We start from the raw sequence: 21,305 nt of genomic DNA, 5'->3' as shown, positions 1-21,305 counted from the left end.
TTACAAAGTTGCTTTCAAGTCAATCCAAGAGTTGTGGCATATGATTAGCTTTCAGTTCTGTATATTTCCCTGGTAACTTTTAACATTTAATGCTCAAATAGAATGAACAATTTTGTTTGTAATGCATGAAAGATAAATGTTAAAAGTTAAAAATATATTTTTGGAATCTTTGAAAAACAGTGCGTGAATCTTATATGTATGCAAATATATATAGACATTTTTTTGAAACCATTGGATTTCAAAATAAAGATATTTGGATGTTCGTTGATTTTTGTGAAGGGTTTTAAATGTTAATTAGATCAGTCTTTAAAACCAGTATGCGTCAGAGAGCAGGTGACTGCAAAGCTTCCAACAGTGTTCATGCAGGTTTGTTTATAATATGTAGGTTTATGACAGGTTCGAGTAAACATTCAGCTATTAGCTGTAGCAGAGTTTCGGATGAGCAAGTTTTTAAAAACAATTCTTACTAAGCTCAAAGACTTTTTGTTTCAGTTCAAAGGAAAGCTGGCTGAAGTAAGTGCTGTCTCTCATCTTGGTTGGATCAGTTAAGAGAATACGTTATGTCAGTAAAAGAGTTTAGTTGTGAAACTTCCAGTCTCAGGAATGTTTAATTGAAACTCTGCAGATTATTAACAGACTAGAAAGTCTAAGATCTCAGCCCTGTGGCCAGTCAAGTGAAAAAGGTTCGCAGGACAGGAACTGAGAAGAAGCAGTTCAGTCAAACCCATAGACTGGACAGAGAAGGAAAATTTCCCTGGGTTTTGATTACCTGCAAAGTGACAGTGTTGCAGAGAAATTTGGGCATCTTGTTTTGCTATGTATTTTGTAACCTTTCAACTGTCATGTTTAGATAACTTGATTTGATTTGTTTTATTTTAATTTCCTTTGTGCATTAAATGTTCTGTTTTATTGTTATATCCAAATCTGCAGCCTTGCGTGTTTCAGTTTCAATGAAAGACTGCCAGGTTAAATTAATAAACAAAAGTGATCTATCAAGCCAGATTTTATTCTGGGATCTGGTTAAACCATTAGTAATATCAACTAGGATCATAACAATTCTTTTTAAGTGCTTGCTTGTTTTTCAAGTTATCCCGTATCATTGGATTAGTGTACCTGCTGTTGAAAAGAGAGGCGTACAGGCAGATCCACATCCTTCGCAATACTTCCCTTGTAACCTAGAGATGCTGCCAAGGATTTTACTACTTCTTGCTAAAAGTTGCTTCCACTTAGCATCCCCCATGAAATAGAGCTTGGGTCAGGAACTGAGCAGAGTGACAGTGACACTGAGATTTGTGTTGATTCATGGCATTCAGTTTTTTGAATTTCACTGATTCCTTAATTGGCCACTGGGCATCCAAAACCATTCATATGCAATTAATTACTTTATAAATGCAATAGCTGTTAAAATGTAGGAAATGTAGCATCCAATTTGCACCCAGCAAGCTCCCATAAACAGCAATAAGATATTAAAAGCAGATAATCTGTTCTCATGCTGTTGACTGGAGGATACATTTTTGGCAAGATACTGGGGACTTATTGGTAAGTTAGATGCAGGCATGTATAACATCTGTATTCAAAATGACAGATGTAACAACTTTAGACCTGTTAAACTTTATTCGATGAAAATAATGCAGTTTATCCTGAGAAATATTTATATAATGTTAACTATTCATTGTTTGTAAATAGTAGTTATGGTGGATTTAGAAATTGATGTTTTTGCATGACAAATTTATCTTCATTTCCTAAGGGCACTGAGTTAAACCTTAGACCCCAAATCGAAAGCCAGTTGATAAAGTAAACTCTGGAACTGAATTAGAACAAGTCCTCATGAGCTGATTTAGATCACAAGGCTCTACGTTTTTACAGAACTGATATATTTCTCATATTTATCTCTGCTTTTAAAATGTCAGTCTCATGGAACAATTTTTTTTCCAAGCTCATTAATTGGGTTTGGCCACCATCAGCCCAGCTGGCATTTTTTGCCCATCACTGATTGCCCCAGCCGAAAATAAACTCCATGGATGGAGTCATCTCATAGCTCAGAGTACTGCTGTCAACACAATCAAACTGATTCCCTGCCCATGCAGGTTAACTGCTAATCTACTTCTCGCATCTAAATGCATATTTCTTGATCTTTTGGTTTCATGTTTTAGGAAAATGGCTATCATGTAATTAAGTTAACAAATATGTAACACATTGACCCAACAATTATAATATGAACTCTGTTAGTTTGAATACACCTTCAGAGGTACCAATTTGTGTGAATCTTCACATTCCAGATATTTGTCTTGTATAAAGATCATCAATTATGAAGAGCCAAGCTCAATGTTAATCAAGTCCACAGAGAACCTTGGTGCACATGCAGAATAAAACATTAAAATCAAAGAATTATACAATATAGAATAGGCCCTTTGGCCCATCGAATTTATACCACTAAACGATACATTACTACCTACACTAGTCCCAATTTTCTGCAATAGAAATATCCCATGGCATTATTGGAATTATTCTCCAGCATATGCATATAAATGGTTCAATGATTCTAGAGCATTAATTTGAGGAGTACAATCTAAAGGTAGCTGCCTGAAGTGATGCACAGGACAGGGATAGACTTGTATGATCAACGGCCTTTTCCCATCCACAATAAATTTTAAATTTTCACTGAAACTTCAAGAATGTATCACTGTACATTACAGCGGAACAGTCTTCACCTATTCCTGTTTACAATTGAGGTCTTGCATTTCATGGTTTACCCCCTTTGCATTATCAGAATGGCTTTGTGATAACCTTAATGGCTTTTGATTCATTGTGACAAGTGAAAAAATGCTGATCTAAAACCAGTTGGATTTATGGTGATGTAACATTAAAATACCTGTGCAACTTTCACCTTTAGGCTGTCAAGACTAATCACACGGTTAATGCGAGGGTGTGTTCATCCTAAGAAAAAGGACCTCAGAAATTCAAGCCTGCATTTAATTAATGAAAAAATAACTTCCATCCCAATTTCCATCCAACCTGATGTCACATTGCTATGATTGAGCCATATTACTGATCCCCTCGGTATTCCATTGTACACCGTACCTTCACTGTCAGCCTCTCTCTGTCATCCTTTGCTGCTGTCTGGTGGCCTCCAATGACCTTTTCCATCCCTTTGCCCCATTGTCTGGCACCTCTTGACTTTACTGTAAAGAAGCCTTAGGGGAGGCCAATATGTGGTTGCTACTTCTGATCTGTGCCCTCTGGTACCAAACTCTCCCAGAGAGAATGGAGCACTTTGATTAAGTCTGAACTTGTTTGTTTCCCCTACCCACTTCCACCTCATGATTCATTCTGTGACTAGAGGATGGAGTGCAAATCTATGCACACATCCAGCAAGAACAGAGTGTACTTAGTCTCCATGGCTGTCATCAATCTGTCTCTGGAGACTGATCGATGCAGGTGTCCTGGTGCCAACATGGCGTTGATAATGTTGGTGGATTCTTCTATCCTCTGATCCAGCTTAGTGATAGCCTCGGACAAACCTGGCTGGTGTTTCTGGTCTGTGCATTTTCCACAAAGTCATAGAAGGCCAAGACCATGTAATCATCTTCTCCCTAGCGATAAGCAGTGCCTGGTGTCTGGAGGTCCTCCGCGTACCTGTTACCTTGAGGATTTCTTCCTTTTTTCTATTCATTCATGGGACATAGATATTACTGGATGGCCAGCATTTATTGCCTGTACTCACTTGCTCTTGAGAAGGTGATGGTGAGCCTCTGCCTGTAACCACTGCAGTCCAAGTGCTGCTGGTAGACCCACAATGCCATTAGGGAGTCAATTCCAGGAATTTAACCCAGTGACAGTGAAGGAATAATGATATATTTCCAAGTCAGGATGGTGGGGAGCTTCCAGATGACAGTTCCCATGTATCTACTTCTCTTGGCCTTCTAGATGGGAGTGATCATGAGTTTGGAAGGTGCTATCCCAGTTTCCATCACAGTCCTGACTAATGCCTTGTAGATAGAGGGCAACCTTTAGGGAATCAGGAGGTGAGTTACCCAGTGCCACCCTCACTTCTGACTTGCTGTTGTAGTTACTGTGTTTGTGGTGAGCCCAGCTGAGATTCTGGTCAATGGTAACCCCAAAGATGTTGATTGTGGGGATTCAGTAATGGTAACATCATTGATTATCAAGGGGCGTTGGTTAGATGGTCTCTTATTGGAGATGGCCACTGCCTGGTATTTGTGTGGCATGAATGCTACTTGCCACTTATTGGCCCAAGCCTGGATATTGTTCAGATCTTGTTGCATTTGAACATTGACTGCTTCAGTATCTGAGGAGTCACACATGCTATTGAACATTGCACAATCGTCAGTGAACATTCCTACTTTTGACCTCATGATAAAAGACAAGTCATTGTTGAAGCAGCTGAAGATGGTCTGGCCTAGGATACTTCCCTGAGGAACTCCTGCAGAGATGTCCTGGAGTTGAGACGGCTGATCTCCCGTGACCACAATAGTCTTCCTATGTGCCAGCTATGGCTCCAAACAGTGGAGAGTTTGCCTCCGATACCCATTGGCACATGTTTTGCTAGGGCTTTTTCTTGCCACAGTCAGTTAAATGCAGCCTTGATGTCAAGAGCTGTCACTCTGTCCTCACCTCTGGAATTCAGCACTTTTGTCCGTGTTTGATAAAAGGCTGTAATGAAGTCTGGAATGGAGTGGCCCTGGCAGAACCCAATCTGGGCATCATTAACTAACTGCCGGCTCAAAGTGGAGAGAATCTCCAAGAAGATCGCACGTATCGACACAGACATCAAGTTATTCCAAATAAACCTGTTGGACTATAACCTGGTGTTGTGATTTTTAACATCATTAAGCAGGTTATTGCTGAGCAGATGCAGCTTGATAGAACTATTGATATCTTCCATCACTTTACTGATGATCAGTAGTAAACTAATGAGGCAGTAATTGGCTGGGTTGAATTTGTCCTGGTTTTTGTGCAGAGAACATACCTGGACAATTTTCCACATTATTAGATTGATGCCAGTGTTGTAACTATAGTGGAAGAGCTTGGCTAAAGGAGCGGCAAGTTCTGGAACACAAGTCTTCAGTATTATTGCTGGAATGTTGTCAGAGCCCATAGCCTTTTCAGTACCCAGTGCCTCCAAATGTTTCTTGATATCATGTGGAGTGATTTGAATCACTAAAGATTAGTACCTAGGATATTGGACATGCCTGGAGAATGCAAAGATGGACCACACAACTTGATCAGACTTGGACATACACCAGTGACATGCTCACCAGATTGTGCTCTTGTCTATCCTAGAGAGGGTACCCTCCGCAGTGACCATTTTGGAGCTCCTGGAACATGGAGGTGAAAGGCTTGCCAGTGCATTCTCTGAAGATTCAGTTGTTTCCTCCTCAAGGTAGAGGCAATGGTCTCCACTGTTTACTCTTTGAGGTAGAGATTCGCTCAGAGTCATCACTGCCTGCCTGAGAGAAGGAAGTGAATTTGTAGTTTTAAAGGGATGAAAGCTTGTGCTGATTAAAAATGAAGTAGCAGTGGTGATAATGAGAGAGCTCTGCACAATTAGGTTAATTCTGTTAGTTGATATCTGAGGATTCTCCATTTGCATTTGAGTGGTCGTGTTCGGTCTCCAATCTAACAGAGCAGTTTTTCTTTCAAAGGAATATGCCCACCCCACCACCACCAGCACTGGTGTTAGCCCCAAGATTTTCTTGCAATAGAACATAGAACATAGAAAAATACAGCTCAGTACAGGCCCTTTGGCCCTCGATGTTGCGCCGATCCAAGCCCACCTAACCTACACTAGCCCACTATCCTCCATATGCCTATCCAATGCCCGTTTAAATGCCCATAAAGAGGGAGAGTCCACCACTGCTACTGGCAGGGCATTCCATGAACTCACGACTCGCTGAGTAAAGAACCTACCCCTAACATCTGTCCTATACCTACCACCCCTTAATTTAAAGCTATGCCCCCTCGTAATAGCTGACTCCATACGTGGAAAAAGGTTCTCATGGTCAACCCTATCTAAACCCCTAATCATCTTGTACACCTCTATCAAGTCACCCCTAAACCTTCTTTTCTCCAATGAAAACAGTCCCAAGTGCCTCAGCCTTTCCTCATACGATCTTCCTACCACACCAGGCAACATCCTGGTAAACCTCCTCTGCACCCGTTCCAGTGCCTCCACATCCTTCCTATAGTATGGCGACCAAAACTGCACACAAAACTCCAGATGCAGCCGTACCAGAGTCTTATACAACTGCAACATGACCTCAGGGCTCCGGAACTCAATTCCTCTACCAATAAAAGCCAGTACGCCATATGCCTGGGTGGCAACTTTCAGAGATCTGTGTACATGGACACCAAGATCCCTCTGCTCATCCACACTACCAAGTATCCAACCATTAGCCCAGTACCCCGTCTTTTTATTACTCTTACCAAAGTGAATCACCTCACACTTACCTACATTGAACTCCATTTGCCACCTTTCTGCCCAGCTCTGCAACTTATCTATATCCCGCTGTAACCTGACACATCCTTCCTCACTGTCAACAACTCCACCGACTTTCGTATCATCCGCAAACTTGCTCACCCAACCTTCTAGCCCCTCCTCCAGGTCATTTATAAAAATGACAAACAGCAATGGTCCCAAAACAGATCCTTGTGGAACACCACTAGTAACGGCACTCCAAGATGAACCTTTACCATCAACTACTACCCTCCGTCTTCTTCCAGCCAGCCAATTCCTAGTCCAAACCTCCAACTCACCCTCAATACCATACCTCTATATTTTTTGCAGTAGCCTACCATGGAGAACCTTATCAAACGCCTTGCTAAAATCCATATACACCACATCTACCGCTTTACCCTCGTCTACCTCCTTAGTCACCTTCTCAAAGAATTCAATAAGGTTTGTGAGGCACGACCTGCCCTTCACAATGAGACAAAGTGAATGACTGTGTCTGGTGGAGTGGATGGAAGAGCAGCTAGTGACAATGCAAAAGCAGGAGAGCTGCTGAGGTGTCCGAAGTGAGTGTGTAGGAAATGCAATAGTTGGGAAGGCTTATTAGTTTTGGAGGATGGGGTGAGTGAAAGCCATCAAGTTGACACTATGCATGCAATAGTGAGTTTTGTAGTCTGTGAGCCTTGGTGATATGCGCCTGCAGTGGCAAAGTTAAATTAAGTAGTGGCCCTGAGAGTATGAGGTAGTATAGAGAAGGTATGGACTTAGTCTGATTGAAGACAGTAGATCATTAACTTGAGGCACTGCAATGAGCTGGGCTGCAGTCTGTGTTAAAGCTGCCTGAATTAACAGAACCTCCAGATCCCTGCCCACAAAGTAGGAAGCTAACTTTTCTTTCGGTCCATGCCTTCAGTGATGATGATAGAACACAACATTATGATAGGCAGTTCTTGACTTCCAGCATCTGAAATGAGGAGTTGCTGGATCTAATGTCTTAACAGGCATGAATGCTGTAAGGTCCTAGCTGTGGAGAGCAGTTCCACCATTCCTGATGCATGATCCCACAAGAAGGGCATTTGAGAAAACAATTGCACAATTATTGAATTGAAGCTTGCATGACAAAAGTGCCTGTGAGTTATGGTAGGCCAGGCAGTATGAACCTTGCTGCATAAAACACTACAACTGAAAAGGGGAAAATAATGCTCATAGCCTCTAGAACCACAATTTGGAAGTGATGGTGTTAGACTGGAGTGTACAAAGTTAAAAATCACACAAAACCAGGTTATAGTCCAACAGGTTTATTTGGAAGCGTAGCTTTCGGAGCACTGCTCCTTCATCGAGTGGTTGTGGAATGTAATATCATAGGGCACAGAATTTACAGCAAAAGTTTACAGTGTGATGTAATTGAAATTATGTTTTGAAAAAGATCTGAATTGTTTAAGTCTCTCATTTTGTCGAATGACCATGTTGGTTTCAGTCCTTTCATATGTAAATTCCAGATCTTTCTCAAGTGAGCTTTAGTAATAGGTGCCATGTTGGCCCAGATAATGCATTGAAGGTGTGAGGTGCCCTGTGTGAGACTGTCTGTGTCCCTATGTTTGGACCAATTCTAATCTAAAAAAGGGATTTACTGAATCTTACATGGATTCATGCAGTTTTTGAGCAAAGTAAAAGTAATTCTGCAAGTCCAAATTCACCCCACAAACTTGTGTGTGTGTGGGTGGTGATGGTGGAGGGGGTGGAGAGCGGTATGAGTTTCTGAGAGAGTGTGAGTGTGAGTGTGTGTGTGTAGTGCAGTGGGGTCACCTGTAGTGTAACATGAAAAAAGGTTCTGGTTGAGGCCATCCCCATGGGCACCGAATTTGGCTTTCAGACCCATACACACACACTCTGTCACATAGACTCTCTCTCTTTTGCTCACACATACACTCCCACACTCAGACACGCACCCTCTTACAGACTTATACCCCTTTGCACTCACACTCACACACATGCACACTCTCTCGCAGACACTCATCCACCCCCACTGCACACATACACCCAGATAAGTTTGTGAGGTGAATTTGTACTGCAGAATTACATTTTATTTTCCTCAAAAACTGCATGAATCCATATAAGATTCTGTAAATCCGCGTTTTAGATTAGAATCAGTCTGAACTGGGGCACACACAACCTCACACCTTCAATGCATTATCTGGGCTGACATGACACCTATTTTTAGATTAGATTCCCTACGGTATGGAAACAAGCCACTGAGCCCCAACAACAAGTAACCCACCCAGACCCATTTCCCTCTGACTAATGCACCTGATACTATGGGCAACTTAACATGGCTAATCCACCTGACCTGCACATCTTTGGATTGTGGGAGGAAACCGGAGCACCCACAGGAAACCCAAGCAGACACAGGGAGAATGTGCAAACATTGACCAGAGGCTGGAATTGAACCCAGGTCCCTGGCACTGAGACTGCAATGCTAACCACTGTGCTGCCCTCATTTGAGAATGTAACTTTACGAAAGTTCTGGGATATGAAAGAACTGAAACCAACATGCCTATTTCAAAAGATGAGAGACTTAACAAACAATCCTGGTCTTTTTCAACATATAATTTCAGTTACATCACACTGTAAACATTTGCTATAAATTCTGTGTCCTATGATCTTATACTCCACAACCACCTGATGAAGGAGCAGCGCTCTGAAAGCTACGCTTCCAAATAAACCTATTGGACTATAACCTGGTGTTATGTGATTTTTAATTTTGTAAGCCTCTATTCATCATCTCAATGAAACTGGTTACTAATATGCAACGAATGACTACTAATTCAATTCAAGATCCTCTTCTACTTAGACAGTAAGTGCTTTTCCTCTGCTACATTAGCCCAATTTGCCACTTCTGCAAATCCAGCAGGAACATTAAAGCACTTGTGCAGCTACAACTACAGATGTACGGTGGACATTTATAAATGTGGACAGACAGGCTCATATCTGCACAACGTCTGCCAGCCTCCCAAATCTCCTTCATTCAGTCCATATTTTCAGACTCTTTCACTACCATTATTTTATCAAATACCATGTTGGATAATGGTTTCCTTCACTAGCTCAGAGACCATCCATTTTCATTCCAGAGCAAACTCAATGCTCCTGCTTGGAGGAACATTTTTTTTAAGCAAAAGCCATGTGGAAGTGGTTGTCCTGGACTCATATTGATTCCTGAATCAGCCTCACTAAAACAGATAATCTGATCATTATCACAAAGCAAAGTATGATCTTACTGTGCACACTTTGATGACTGCAGTTTCCATAACACAATGACTATATTTCACAAGTGTTTAATTACCTATAGCATGTTTCAAAATGTGCTGAGTTTATTAAATGTACTATAGAAATGCAAGTGTATTTCTCCCGCCTCCCCCCCCCCCCCCCATATTATCCTTTACAGAGCAGTTGGATAAGGGAGACAAAACTTTCTAAATCAAGCCAGATGTTAGAAAGTGCTGCTCACACCTTAACCACACTCAATCACTTAACCACACTCAATCAATTTAATTCTTTTATCAATGCTATAACAGTGCAAGTCTGTCTTAATTGATAGAAAATGCTTGAGAACATCTATTTTGAACTGAAATACTGTGATTATGGAGAATTCCCACAGATGGATATCTGTTTAAAAAAAATGCTAGATCTATTTTATTGTTACTTCTGGTACTGTGGGATTGAGTGGAAAAATGCAGTGAAGCCTCAAAAATTTCTAGTAAATTTGTACTCCATTACTTTCTGACATATGAAGACATATGGTGGACGCAAGCCAAGCCTCATGGTAAGGAGAAAAAACTAACATCATTTTTGGAAAAGGTCATTTCAGTTTTCAATAGTCTGTTAGACCGACTCAACTTTGACCTCATTAAATCTATCATTATATATTATGGGGACTTGCACATGAATAAGTAGAATATTAAATACAGTGGAGCACATGAAAATCCAAACATATTGTTTGTAAAGAAGATCTAAAAATGAAACAAAAGATAAGTGTTACTCATTATAGAAGCTTCCTGCTGAGGGGAGTCTCGTGTATGTTGCTTACCAAGAGCACTGGTTTTGTTTGTAACACAGGAGCTATAAGAATTTATCATAAGCTGTCATTTTGGAATGTTACAGCTCCTTACAGACGTTTTCAATCACAGGCCCCATCAGATGTTTTCATGGCTGATTAAAACTGAGCCACTCCTGCAAGCATTAAAAAGCTGGAGTGACTGCTTTTATTAACCATGAGAGCGCAACATCTTTGGAAATTGTTAAAAGGCATCTGATGACTGACTTTAGTAGATAACTGACTGACTGTCTGGATTAACCAAGGCTGATGTTCACAGTACGAGGTAATGGGTGTTATCCAGCTGTGAAATGAAAGATGGCAAGGAATTTAGTTGTTGCCAAAATATCATGACAAAGCACAGGAAAGTTACCAACATAGATTTAGGAAGACAAAGACAAAACAGTAGGACCAAAACATCTGGAAATTAATTATGTTCCTGATTATTGTTACTCAGATGCTGGTTATTGGTATCACATAACTTGGCTGACTCCCAATTCTTTGGCAATTTTTTTTCATGTAGATTAATATAACTTACTTTCTTTTGAAGCTCCACTTGGAAAGTAAAGTACTGACTGTAAATGTTGGTTTGTTACTCTCAACGTATATAAAGCGTGCAAAAAGGGACAGCAATAGTTCATCTTCTTTGACAAATCTGTCTGCTCTTGATCTGGTGAACTGAGACACCTCAGTATCCCCAAGATCCCCTATCAGCAACTTCACATAAATCCACAGACCCCACCTCAGTATAGCACATCCCAAGATTCATATCCCAAGTGTGCAATAAAAAGTGTAGTCACCATTTCAAAATCGCACATTTCTTTCTTTTTATCTTGCAATGCTTTCTTTAATGATTGTGGTTAGTGGTGAAATATATAAATATTTAATAATTTCGGAAGCAAAGGAGTACAATTGGCTTTCTCTACAGTACATGCTTTGAAATTGAAATATAAAACTAGAACTGCTGTGTTGTTTTCTATCATGGAAGGATATCACAGTGACATGACAGTTTTACACAAGATGTTTTCATGACCTAATAAGGGATACAATTTTAGAATAGAAATAAGGGTAGGAGGTGCAGACATTATACAACTTATATAAATTTCAGTTTTTCAAGTGGATCTGCATAGGTTTGTTGAAATTACATATTGCGTTTGGATAAAGTGGCATTAGTGGAAGAGTCTAATTAAACAAGCTTGGACAAATGCAATTTCATCACTATTTTGAAAGCATGATTTCTGGCTTTATTCTGATATAATATTTTGGCACGTTTACCAGTTTATGTGTTGTGCCTTTGATAGTTATTATGGTTTTTTATGAGGTTTTGAAAACTGTTCCCCTTTGTTCAATGGTGTTCATATTATCAAGAGAATTATGGCTGATTTAAATATGTTATTTTCTGCACTAATTCTATTTTACCTGTTATTTAACAGACACATTTTCTGACTGTGCACTGCACATATATGTTCCCTGTGCACTTAAAATCTCTCAACCGGTCTTCTTCCAGTCCACCTGCACGTACCTTCCCAAATGTCAGTAATGATGGGGTTGAAATGCATCTCTGCATATTCTCAGCAAAAATGTTTGTGAAATAACTATCTTTTTCATCTTGAAGTGTTCACAGAGCTGTGGAGGTGGTGTGCAGGTTCGACAGGTCCTTTGCAAGCAGAGACTGGCAGATGGGAGTTTTATGGATCAAGCAGAGGAACTCTGCCTCTCTCTTAAGCCAAACGACCATCGGATCTGTGGGGATGTGGACTGTCCGGCCGAGTGGTTGGCTTCTCAATGGCTAGAGGTAGGATCATCTACTGCTCATGTAATGAACCAATTTTGAGCTTCTGACTTCGAATTGGGATTCATTCTACATAAGAATTATAGCAAGCATGTATTCACTCAAATAAAGTCAATTCTAGGATTGAGAATGGCCATTGTCTGTGGTCACTATTTGAATACAGAGAAGGCTTATGTGAATTGTAAATAATTGAGAGGCATATATTCTCACAGTGGCGATATTTTGTTTCATGTGACATTCTTGACGCACCAACTCAGCATTCAGGGAAACAACAAAGCATTACCCAAAGAGGCAGATTAAAGGATTAGCAGAGTCTTAATGGCGGAAGGTGTTGGCACTTCTGTAATCAATGACGACTAAGATGTACAAAGGCAAATGCTGGTGCTCAAGTTGGCAGTAAGGTAATATAAGATTATCAGTGTGTTAATGTTGGTTAGGGATAATTGTAGTGATCAGGTCAGCCAGGGGGACCTCATAGAATACGAGGTCCCTGATTGGGGCTATTAATCTGGTCCAATGAGGAAGCCCTGGCTGACAGATAAAAAGAAGAGGAGTTTGTTCTTTACTGTGTCCTGCACCTGCACATACACAACACGGGTGCTGGGGAAGAATAAGCACTGCTACTGTCACGTGGTAGTGTAGGGAAAAAAAGAAAAATGATAAAAATGAAAAAAATAAACAGGTGTATCAGACATCCTGACACTCTGAGAGCTGCCTAAAAAAGAGAAAAAAAAGAAAAAAAGGAGTGTCAGACATTCAGACACTCTGAGATCTGGATTTGAGGGAGCTGGACCAGTGTCAAAGACTTTCCACATGTAAATAAAGGGTGGCTGAGTGATGGATATTGACCTCAGTTGTATTATTTCAATAATAGGGTGGCATGATGGCTCAGTGGTTAGCACTGCTGCCTCACAGCACCAGGGTGCCAGGTTCAATTCCAGCCTTGGGCAACTGTCTGTATGGAGTTTGCACATTCTCCCCGTGTCTGCATGGGTTTCCTCCCACAGGCACAAAAATGTGCAGGTCAGGTGAATTGGCCATGGTGTTAGGTGCATTAATCATTTTGAAAGACTGATTTGAATCACTGATTTTAATATGGCTTTTTCTCCTAATTGGGATGTATCAACCTTGTTGCAGTGACTACAGCCTGTAAACAGATCATGTTGGTACAGACATCCAGTTTTTCTTGATGACCTAACTGAGAAATACCCTTTATCTATCCTAGTGTTCAACAACCTGTGGGGAAGGCACACAGAGGCGTGATTTATTTTGCAGGAAAGTGGGTAAAGATGGTGTTTCCAACATTCTACACAAGGCTAATTGCTCGCACCTACCTCACCCACCATTGCTCAAATCTTGTTCCTTCCCACCCTGTGCCAGTAAGTTTAATGATTTTCTGCTTAACCATTTTGGAATAACTTTAAATGTTGCATTTAATATATAAACTGAAATTCAAAGGTTTAATAATTTGCTATCTTACTTAATATGCAAAAAATGTTTTATTCAGTTCTAATTCAGTTCTGATAATTCTCTTCAGTAGCTTTATTTACAAGAAGATAAAAATTCCTAAAGCATTAAGTTATTTATTAATCTCAAACTTCAAGCCCCAATATTTATGTTTTTCAACTGTTTAGACTTTGCAACTGTTTTGATATTTTTAATCAAGCATCATTTTACAGTCGTTATTTACTTTCAAACCAACTCTGCTTTCAATCCTTCAGGACACTCTCGATTATGAATTATTTTGTGATCATTATTGTATTATTTTCTGATTTATCAGTTGGAGATACCAAGCATTCCAGTTTCTTGTTCAGCCAAATCAATATTCCTGTATGTTGCCTTATCAAACAACTTTAATTAGGAGGAAGTGAGGACTGCTGCAGTCAGAGTCGAAAAGGGTAGATCCAATCTCGCCCTCTTGACCTATTCTACACGTCAATCTTCCTTCCTATGTATCCAATCCACCCTCCCCAATGACCTATCACAATTACCCCCACCTACATCCATCTATCACCTTCCCACCTACCTTACGTCCCAGGCCCACTCCCACCCCACCCACACCCCCTATCATGTCCCTTCCCCCTACACGTTCCTGATGAAGGGCTTACCTGAAACGTCGACTCTCCTGCTCATCAGATGCTGCCTGACCTGCTGTGTTTTTCCAGTGCCACCCTTTTCAACTACAAAACCATTTTAGTTGTCTCATGAGTGTCTGACAAGTTGTACATTTGTATTTTGTATCATTTGGAAATCACAGAAATCCTTCAGTGTGGAAGCACTGACCCTTTGGAGCACATACCATCCAGACCCAGCCCCCAACCGATCCTCGTAATCCTGCGTTTCCCATGGCTAATACACCTAACCTAGGTATACCTGGACACTATGGACAATTTAGTGTGGTTAATCCATTTTACCTGCACATGTTTCGACTGTGAAAGGAAACTGGAATCCACAGTAGAAACCCAAACAGACACAGGGTGAACGTGCAAACCCCACACAGCTGAGACTGGAATCAAACCTGGGTCCTTGGTGCTGCAGGGCAGTAGTGCTAACTTTGAGCAACTGTATTCAAACTTGTCTATTTGAACTCATTGTTTCTCTCACAAAGTTGGCAGCGGGTGGGAGAGGGGTAGAAATTAGTCCATTGTCTGGACCCAGGCCCTGAGCTGTCAAGGGAGCACGTGCCCTAAGCAAGAGGCATGAAAGTATCTGAAAATAAGTTGTCAGGCCTCATCTGAAAATAGTAAGCTGCTGGTCATACCACCACCTGCCTGCACCAGAGCACCTCGCCATTAAAGGCTTTTGGAAGTAAAAAATGCTGATCTCAACTCCTTTGGAATCCATCAAACGTTGGTTACACCTAGATCCAGAGAAAGTGGTTTCCTACACTAAAAAAAACTTTGGGTTACAGCGAGATGGTGAGTGAGCAGATCTGGCTCATATTTCAGCGGGGGTCCAAGTGTTAGATCTTGTGAATGTGTAGATTTGAGCCCATTTATGAAGCCAAGGACTCCATTCCTCAGATTTGAGATTGCTTTAGTATTGAATCCATTATTCCTACTTGTCTCTATGTTCATTTAGACAAATTTCCAATTGTGGGGTCACATTTCAAACCACTAAGCTTTCAGACAAGACAATGCCCCATTTTTCTGCTTAAATTTAATTAGCGTCAAATGTATTTTTTTGGCTGTAGGATTGAATGGAAAGGAGTACAAATCTTCTGAACGCCAAGGACCTTACATACTCGGTCTTCGAAAAGTTTATATTCAATTAAAGAAAGAAAGGAAACTGCAGTTCACAACTGGTGGGCAGGCTTACCTGCTTCCCAAAACATCAGTGGTCATCAGGTGTCCTGTCAGAAGATTCCGGAAGTCCATGATAACATGGGAGAAAGATGGAAAACATTTGTCAAGCTCACCACATGTCACTGTTACTCATTTTGGTTATATCAAAATAAATCGTCTTAAACCAATAAATATTGGCACTTATACATGTATAGCAGGACTTGTACGTGATGATTTTGTGATTAAAATAATTGGAAATAATAATAAACTGATTGAGCCCCCATCCAGTAAACAAGAAGAAGCCATAGGGAAAGGAATCTCAAATGAAGCAGTAAGTCCAAAGGACAAATACATGCCAGGTTTGAAGATGAACGGTAGCAAGTCAGACAAAAATCGATTCTTCTTAAACCACCAAAATCAGTATGATGGAATTATTCATAAACTGTTGGAGATAAAAGGCTGGTCTCGTGAGAGCCTAGATTCGAGAGAGTCACAGTGGTCCATAGAGAAGGACTTCACTTCTTTGGAGGATGCGAGCGTGGAATCTATTATTCCATTAACGTATGTAATTGATCAGGAAAGACTGGATGAAATTAGTCAGGCTATATCACAGCAGACTGAAGACCTAAAGGATGCTTTTGCTACTCACGCTATTGGCCAACTGGTTGCTGAGATTTCTAAGAGCCAACTAGATGCTGTTGAATCTAAACTGAAACATGAAGAGGGAAACTCAGATACCAGTTCAGTGAAACCTTCTTTCCATAAAATCACTACCAATGGCCATGGAGTATCAAAATTATACCCAGTAGATCGGTCCAATTCGAAGGAGTCTATTCATACATCTAAAGAGCCATTCAAGGCACCAGTAATACTGCAGAAGGCCAATGACAAAGGATTGTCTCTGTCGGCAGAGGTGATTGCTAATGTGGGCCATACAGTACTGCTGACTGACTGGACCCACACATTGGTGCTGAGGTGTGAAGCAAAGGGAAACCCAAAACCTGTCATTAGCTGGACAATGAATGGCCAAATGTTGAAATACAGCCACAGGTATGATCAGTTTTATTCAATATGTTTATGGTCATCAGTAAATGTGTTGATGCATGCATCACCATTCATTCTCTTCACACGTGTATCTTAATCCTCAGGAACTAATAACTTCTAAGAATTCCCCACACCCTAAGTTGGTGATTTTTCCAATCATTAAGAATCATTATAATTACAATCAGGAAGTTGGCTTATAGTGTAATTTTATGTTAGGAATAATGTTTTTGAAGAAAATCTAACACTGTACAAAAATGTAAAATGAGCAATCATTTTGTCAAATTATTTTTTTACAGCACTTTTTATATCTGTTCTACCATGTTTGGCAAATAGCCAACAGTCGGTGCAAACAAGAAAAAAGCCAGTTCTGGATAGTTGGAAGTATTTTGTCGTAATGTGTTTTATTAGATATCCACATTAAGCTCTCAACTTTCAACTTCAGAATCATTATCTAAAATTTTTTTTAAGTTGTTGTATTTACATCTAGCAACATCATACAGTATTTTATAGACATTTTCTTAAAAAAAAAACACTTCACATGCTCTCCTTTTAGTTAAAGACACTAGACACACTCAAAATCTGAGCATTAGTGCCTGGCGAGACAGTTTTCACACCTAAGGAAATAGTGTTACCCTCATGATGTAAGTGCTTCAGCCCCAGCATGTGATCTGGTGAAATGTTGCTGAACTAGCTAAGAGGTGACTGGATAGAAATATGTGCAAGAAGGCTTGATTCATTGGTGAAAAGTGATTATACAATAATGGCCTTTATTGAGGTGGCACAACATTGAAATTAGTAGCTCAGACTTTTGGAATTTTTGTAAATGACTAAATAATAAAACATTTAGATTGACTTAACGATTCTAAAGGTTTACTGTATTCTTTCTTATTCCTTTTCACTTCATATTCTTTACTTTCATTTGTAACAACATTTCAACCTGTGTTCAATCTTTTTTTTGTTATATATATTATCTTGTATTTAAACATTCAATCACCTTCCTCAATTGTCCATTGGGAGTTGGAACTTGCAGATGTGACACTTTGCACCTTGGCAGAAACCCTGTTTTAAATTAGGAAAGTTAGATCCTAGTTGAATAGTGTAACCACAAACAACCTAATTGCCACTTTTTGTTTGGGACTCACCTTGTGTCACTGAGATCCAATGTTATGCCTATATATGTGGACTATCTAGTGACGTCGAACTGGAGGAAAACATGCAATAATTATTTCGGAAATGAGTTTTTTTTATTCATCTTATTCATATCAAAGGGGCCATGTGATCCAGTAAGATATAAATTCTCTGATACTCTATCATTATTAACACAATACGATCAGCTTTCTGAGACAAGTGTGGCATTGGTTTATGGGTATTAATGACTTTAATTTTATTTATTCAGGTGATCCATTTTATGTACTCACTCCCAATTAGTAAATAGATTTTCAACAAGCCAGTGCATACACTTTGGCTGTGGTGAGGAATAATCCCTCGATGTTTTAGGCCAGTTCGAAAACTCAGCAGATCCTGTGATAATAACTAAATTGCACTGCAGATGTTGGGAATTGATGTTAGTTAAATTACCTGGCCACATTCAAATAATTACCATAAAATGTGCTTTAAAATATCTTGTTTATAACAGTTTGACAGATAAGGCAAATGTTGCTTAACTTCACATATGTTTTTACTTTTGAATTTTCTTGAGTGCATACTCTCTTATTGGCATTTACAGAAACTTACATCAAACTGTTAAAAAATCGGAGCAGGAGTAGGTTGTTTACCCCTTCAAGTTTGCTCTGCCTTTCAAAATAATCATGGCTAATCCCCTAGCCCATTTCCATATTTGCTTTCTCTCCATTTTCCTTAATATCTTAATACCTTTTTTTTAAATCACTCTCTTTCTTGGATGTATTCAGTGATCCAACCTCTGCAGCTTTCTGTGGTAGCCAATTCCTCAGGTTGATCACCCTCCGAAGAAAAGTCTCCTCATCTCAGTGCGAAATGGCCGATTGCAAATCCTGAGGCTATGACCTCTGGTTCTAAATTCCCCAATCAGGGGAAATGTCTTTCCTTCATCTAGCCTGCCCATTCCTGTTAGAGTTATGTATGTTTCTGTCTAAACTCTTGTTTATTTCGGCCTGTCAAACCAATCCCTCCTCATTGTCCTACCATCCCCAGTATTAACCTAGTGAGCCTTTGCTGACACTGCCTCTGTGGCAAGTATATCCTTTCATTGCTAAGGAGACCAAAACTGCATAATTCCAGGTGTGGTCTTATTCCACCTTCTGAACTCTCATCATCTTGCAATGAAGAACAATGTACCATTTGCCATCTTAATTCTTTACTGCACTGGCCTGTTAACTTTCATTGACTAGGATAGAGTGACACTCAGATTGATTTGTAAATCCACATTTCTCAGTGTATCACAATTTCTTTAATACTGTCTTTCTCTTTTTCACACCAATGTCTATCACCTCACATTATCCATGCTATAACTGCATTTGCCATGGGATGCCCTCAACTAGATCACCCTCCCCACAATTCTCAATCTCACCTAGTTTCATGTTATCAGCTAACTTGGAAACATTGCATTTCATTCCCTCATCCAAGTTATTTGTCTAAAGTTAGTTCTCTGTGGTACACCACTAATCACTGCCTGTCACCTGGAAATATACCCATTTATTCCCACTATTGGTTTCAAGTCTGTCAATCAATTCTTAATCCATGCAAGTATATTATTAATTCATGGGATGAGGATATCAATGGACAGGCCGGCATTTATTGCCCATCCCTAATTTCCCAGAGGGCAGTTAAGAGTCAACCATATTTCTGTAGGTCTGGAGTCACATGTAGGCCAGACCAGGTAAAGTTTGCAGTTTCCTCCCCGAAAGGACATTAGTGAAACAGATGGGTTTTTACAACAATTGACAATGGATTCATGGTCATCTTTCGACTCTTAATTCCAGATTTTATTGAATTTAAATCCACCATCCGCTATGACGGGATTCTAATCTGGCTCCCCAGGGCATTACTGGAGTTTCTGGATTAACAGTCCAGCAATAATACCACTACACTGTCGCCTCCCCTATATTGCCCCAATTCTGTGTTTCTTAATTCTTCCCACTAGTCTTATTAAAGCCTTCTTGAAATCCAACTACACAGACCCACTCATTCTCCCTTATCTATTTCTACTAGAAACATTCTCGGAAAATGCCAATAGATTAGTTAAGCATGATTTCCATTTCACAATTCCATGCTGACTTTATCTAATTCCCCTAATGCTTTGCAAGTGTTCTGTTATTAAGTCTTACATAATAGACTTAAGCTGTTGCCTCATTACTAATGTTTGATCTCTAATTTACTGTTTTTTCTTTCTCTCCCTTTTTTGACTAGTGCCATTACATTTGACTCCCTTCAATCCATTGAAACTGCCCCAGAGACTGTAGAATATTGGACAAAGACCAGAAATAAGTTCAATGTTTCCAGGGCTACTTCCTTTACTACTCTGGATGCAGTTTATTAGGCACTGGAGATCAGCAACCTTTAACCCCATGAAATTTTTTTTTATTAAAACTGATTTTCTTCCCTCTCACTAGATCCTTGGTTCCCAATCATTTCTGGGAAATTATTTGTGTCCTCTTTTGTGAAGTCAGAACCAAAATGGAGGTTTTTAGAATAAACCAGGTGTCAAGTTGGTTTTCTCTCGCTTTGTTCCCTGAATTTTAATCATGTTGCAGTAGAAATGATTAAGCATAGGTCATAGTTTTACATATTTACCATGTTCCTGTCAACTTGCTGCATGCATATGCCCCATTGGTAAGTGCAATTCACCTCAGAGGATGAAATTGTTATTCTAATGGCAAGATTCACAAGGTAATATTCTTTTGTTACACAAGTTGTCTCTTTGAGAACACTTTAAATTGCAACTTTCATAGAATGCTGTACTTCTTTTCAGAGTTCTCTTCTTGCCCACATCTAATTGTCGTACAATGTCATTGGTAGCCGGGAAAACGTCATAGTAAAATTCATAGCTAAGTATTTGAGCTAAATCAAGATACAAGTTATAAAATAGTACATTTCTTGAGGCTGTGATAATAATGAATAGAATGGGTTATTATTAAAGCATAGATGGGGACCTTTCAGCCGATCAGTCTGCTTCGACTTTCTGATGGCACAATTCAGTCATTCGCATTCTTCTCCTCTGCCCATTTCTTTCCTGTAACCCTCTAAGTTTATTTTCTTCAGGTGCTTTTTCACTTCCCTTTTGCAATCATTAATTGTCTCCGTCTCCTACACCGCAGTTTCCAGGTCATTAACACTGACTATGTAAAAAAAAGCTCTTCCTCACATCGCCTGCATTTTTTGCCCAGAGCTTGAAATCTATGTCCCCTTGACCTTCTGCTATCGTCTAGTGGCAACAGGTTTCCCTCATCGACCTTGTCAAAAATCTGTCACCATCCAGTGCAGCTCTATTCAATCTCCCCGCAATCTCCTTTTTCTCTAAGGAGTTTGGTTTGTTTCACCTTGTAGCTAAAATCCATCATCCTTGCAACCATTTTAGTAAATGTCCTCTGCACTCTGTAAAGGATGCAGCCCTGTACCCTTCCTAAATGTGCTATTCTGTAGCCT

General features: G+C 39.9%; 1 protein-coding gene across 2 annotated transcripts in view; it reads left to right on the top strand.

The window, feature by feature from the left end:
- The window catches only part of LOC122563665 (ADAMTS-like protein 1), a 571,728-nt gene that overhangs the window by 481,720 nt on the left and 68,703 nt on the right, over positions 1 to 21,305 (top strand). For both annotated transcript variants that reach the window (XM_043717704.2, XM_043717714.2), the window contains 3 exons: positions 12,178 to 12,357; positions 13,580 to 13,733; positions 15,548 to 16,688. In XM_043717704.2, coding sequence (XP_043573639.2) covers positions 12,178 to 12,357; positions 13,580 to 13,733; positions 15,548 to 16,688 — 1,475 coding nt within the window. The remainder of the gene's footprint in view (positions 1 to 12,177; positions 12,358 to 13,579; positions 13,734 to 15,547; positions 16,689 to 21,305) is intronic.

Source organism: Chiloscyllium plagiosum, unplaced genomic scaffold (assembly GCF_037043375.1).
Source record: "Chiloscyllium plagiosum isolate Xiang-an unplaced genomic scaffold, Cpla_swu_hap1 HiC_scaffold_2, whole genome shotgun sequence".
In the NCBI taxonomy this organism is placed as follows: Eukaryota; Metazoa; Chordata; class Chondrichthyes; order Orectolobiformes; family Hemiscylliidae; genus Chiloscyllium; species Chiloscyllium plagiosum.
The sequence above is the reverse complement of the archived record's forward strand: the minus strand, read 5'-3'. Positions and strand labels throughout refer to the sequence as shown.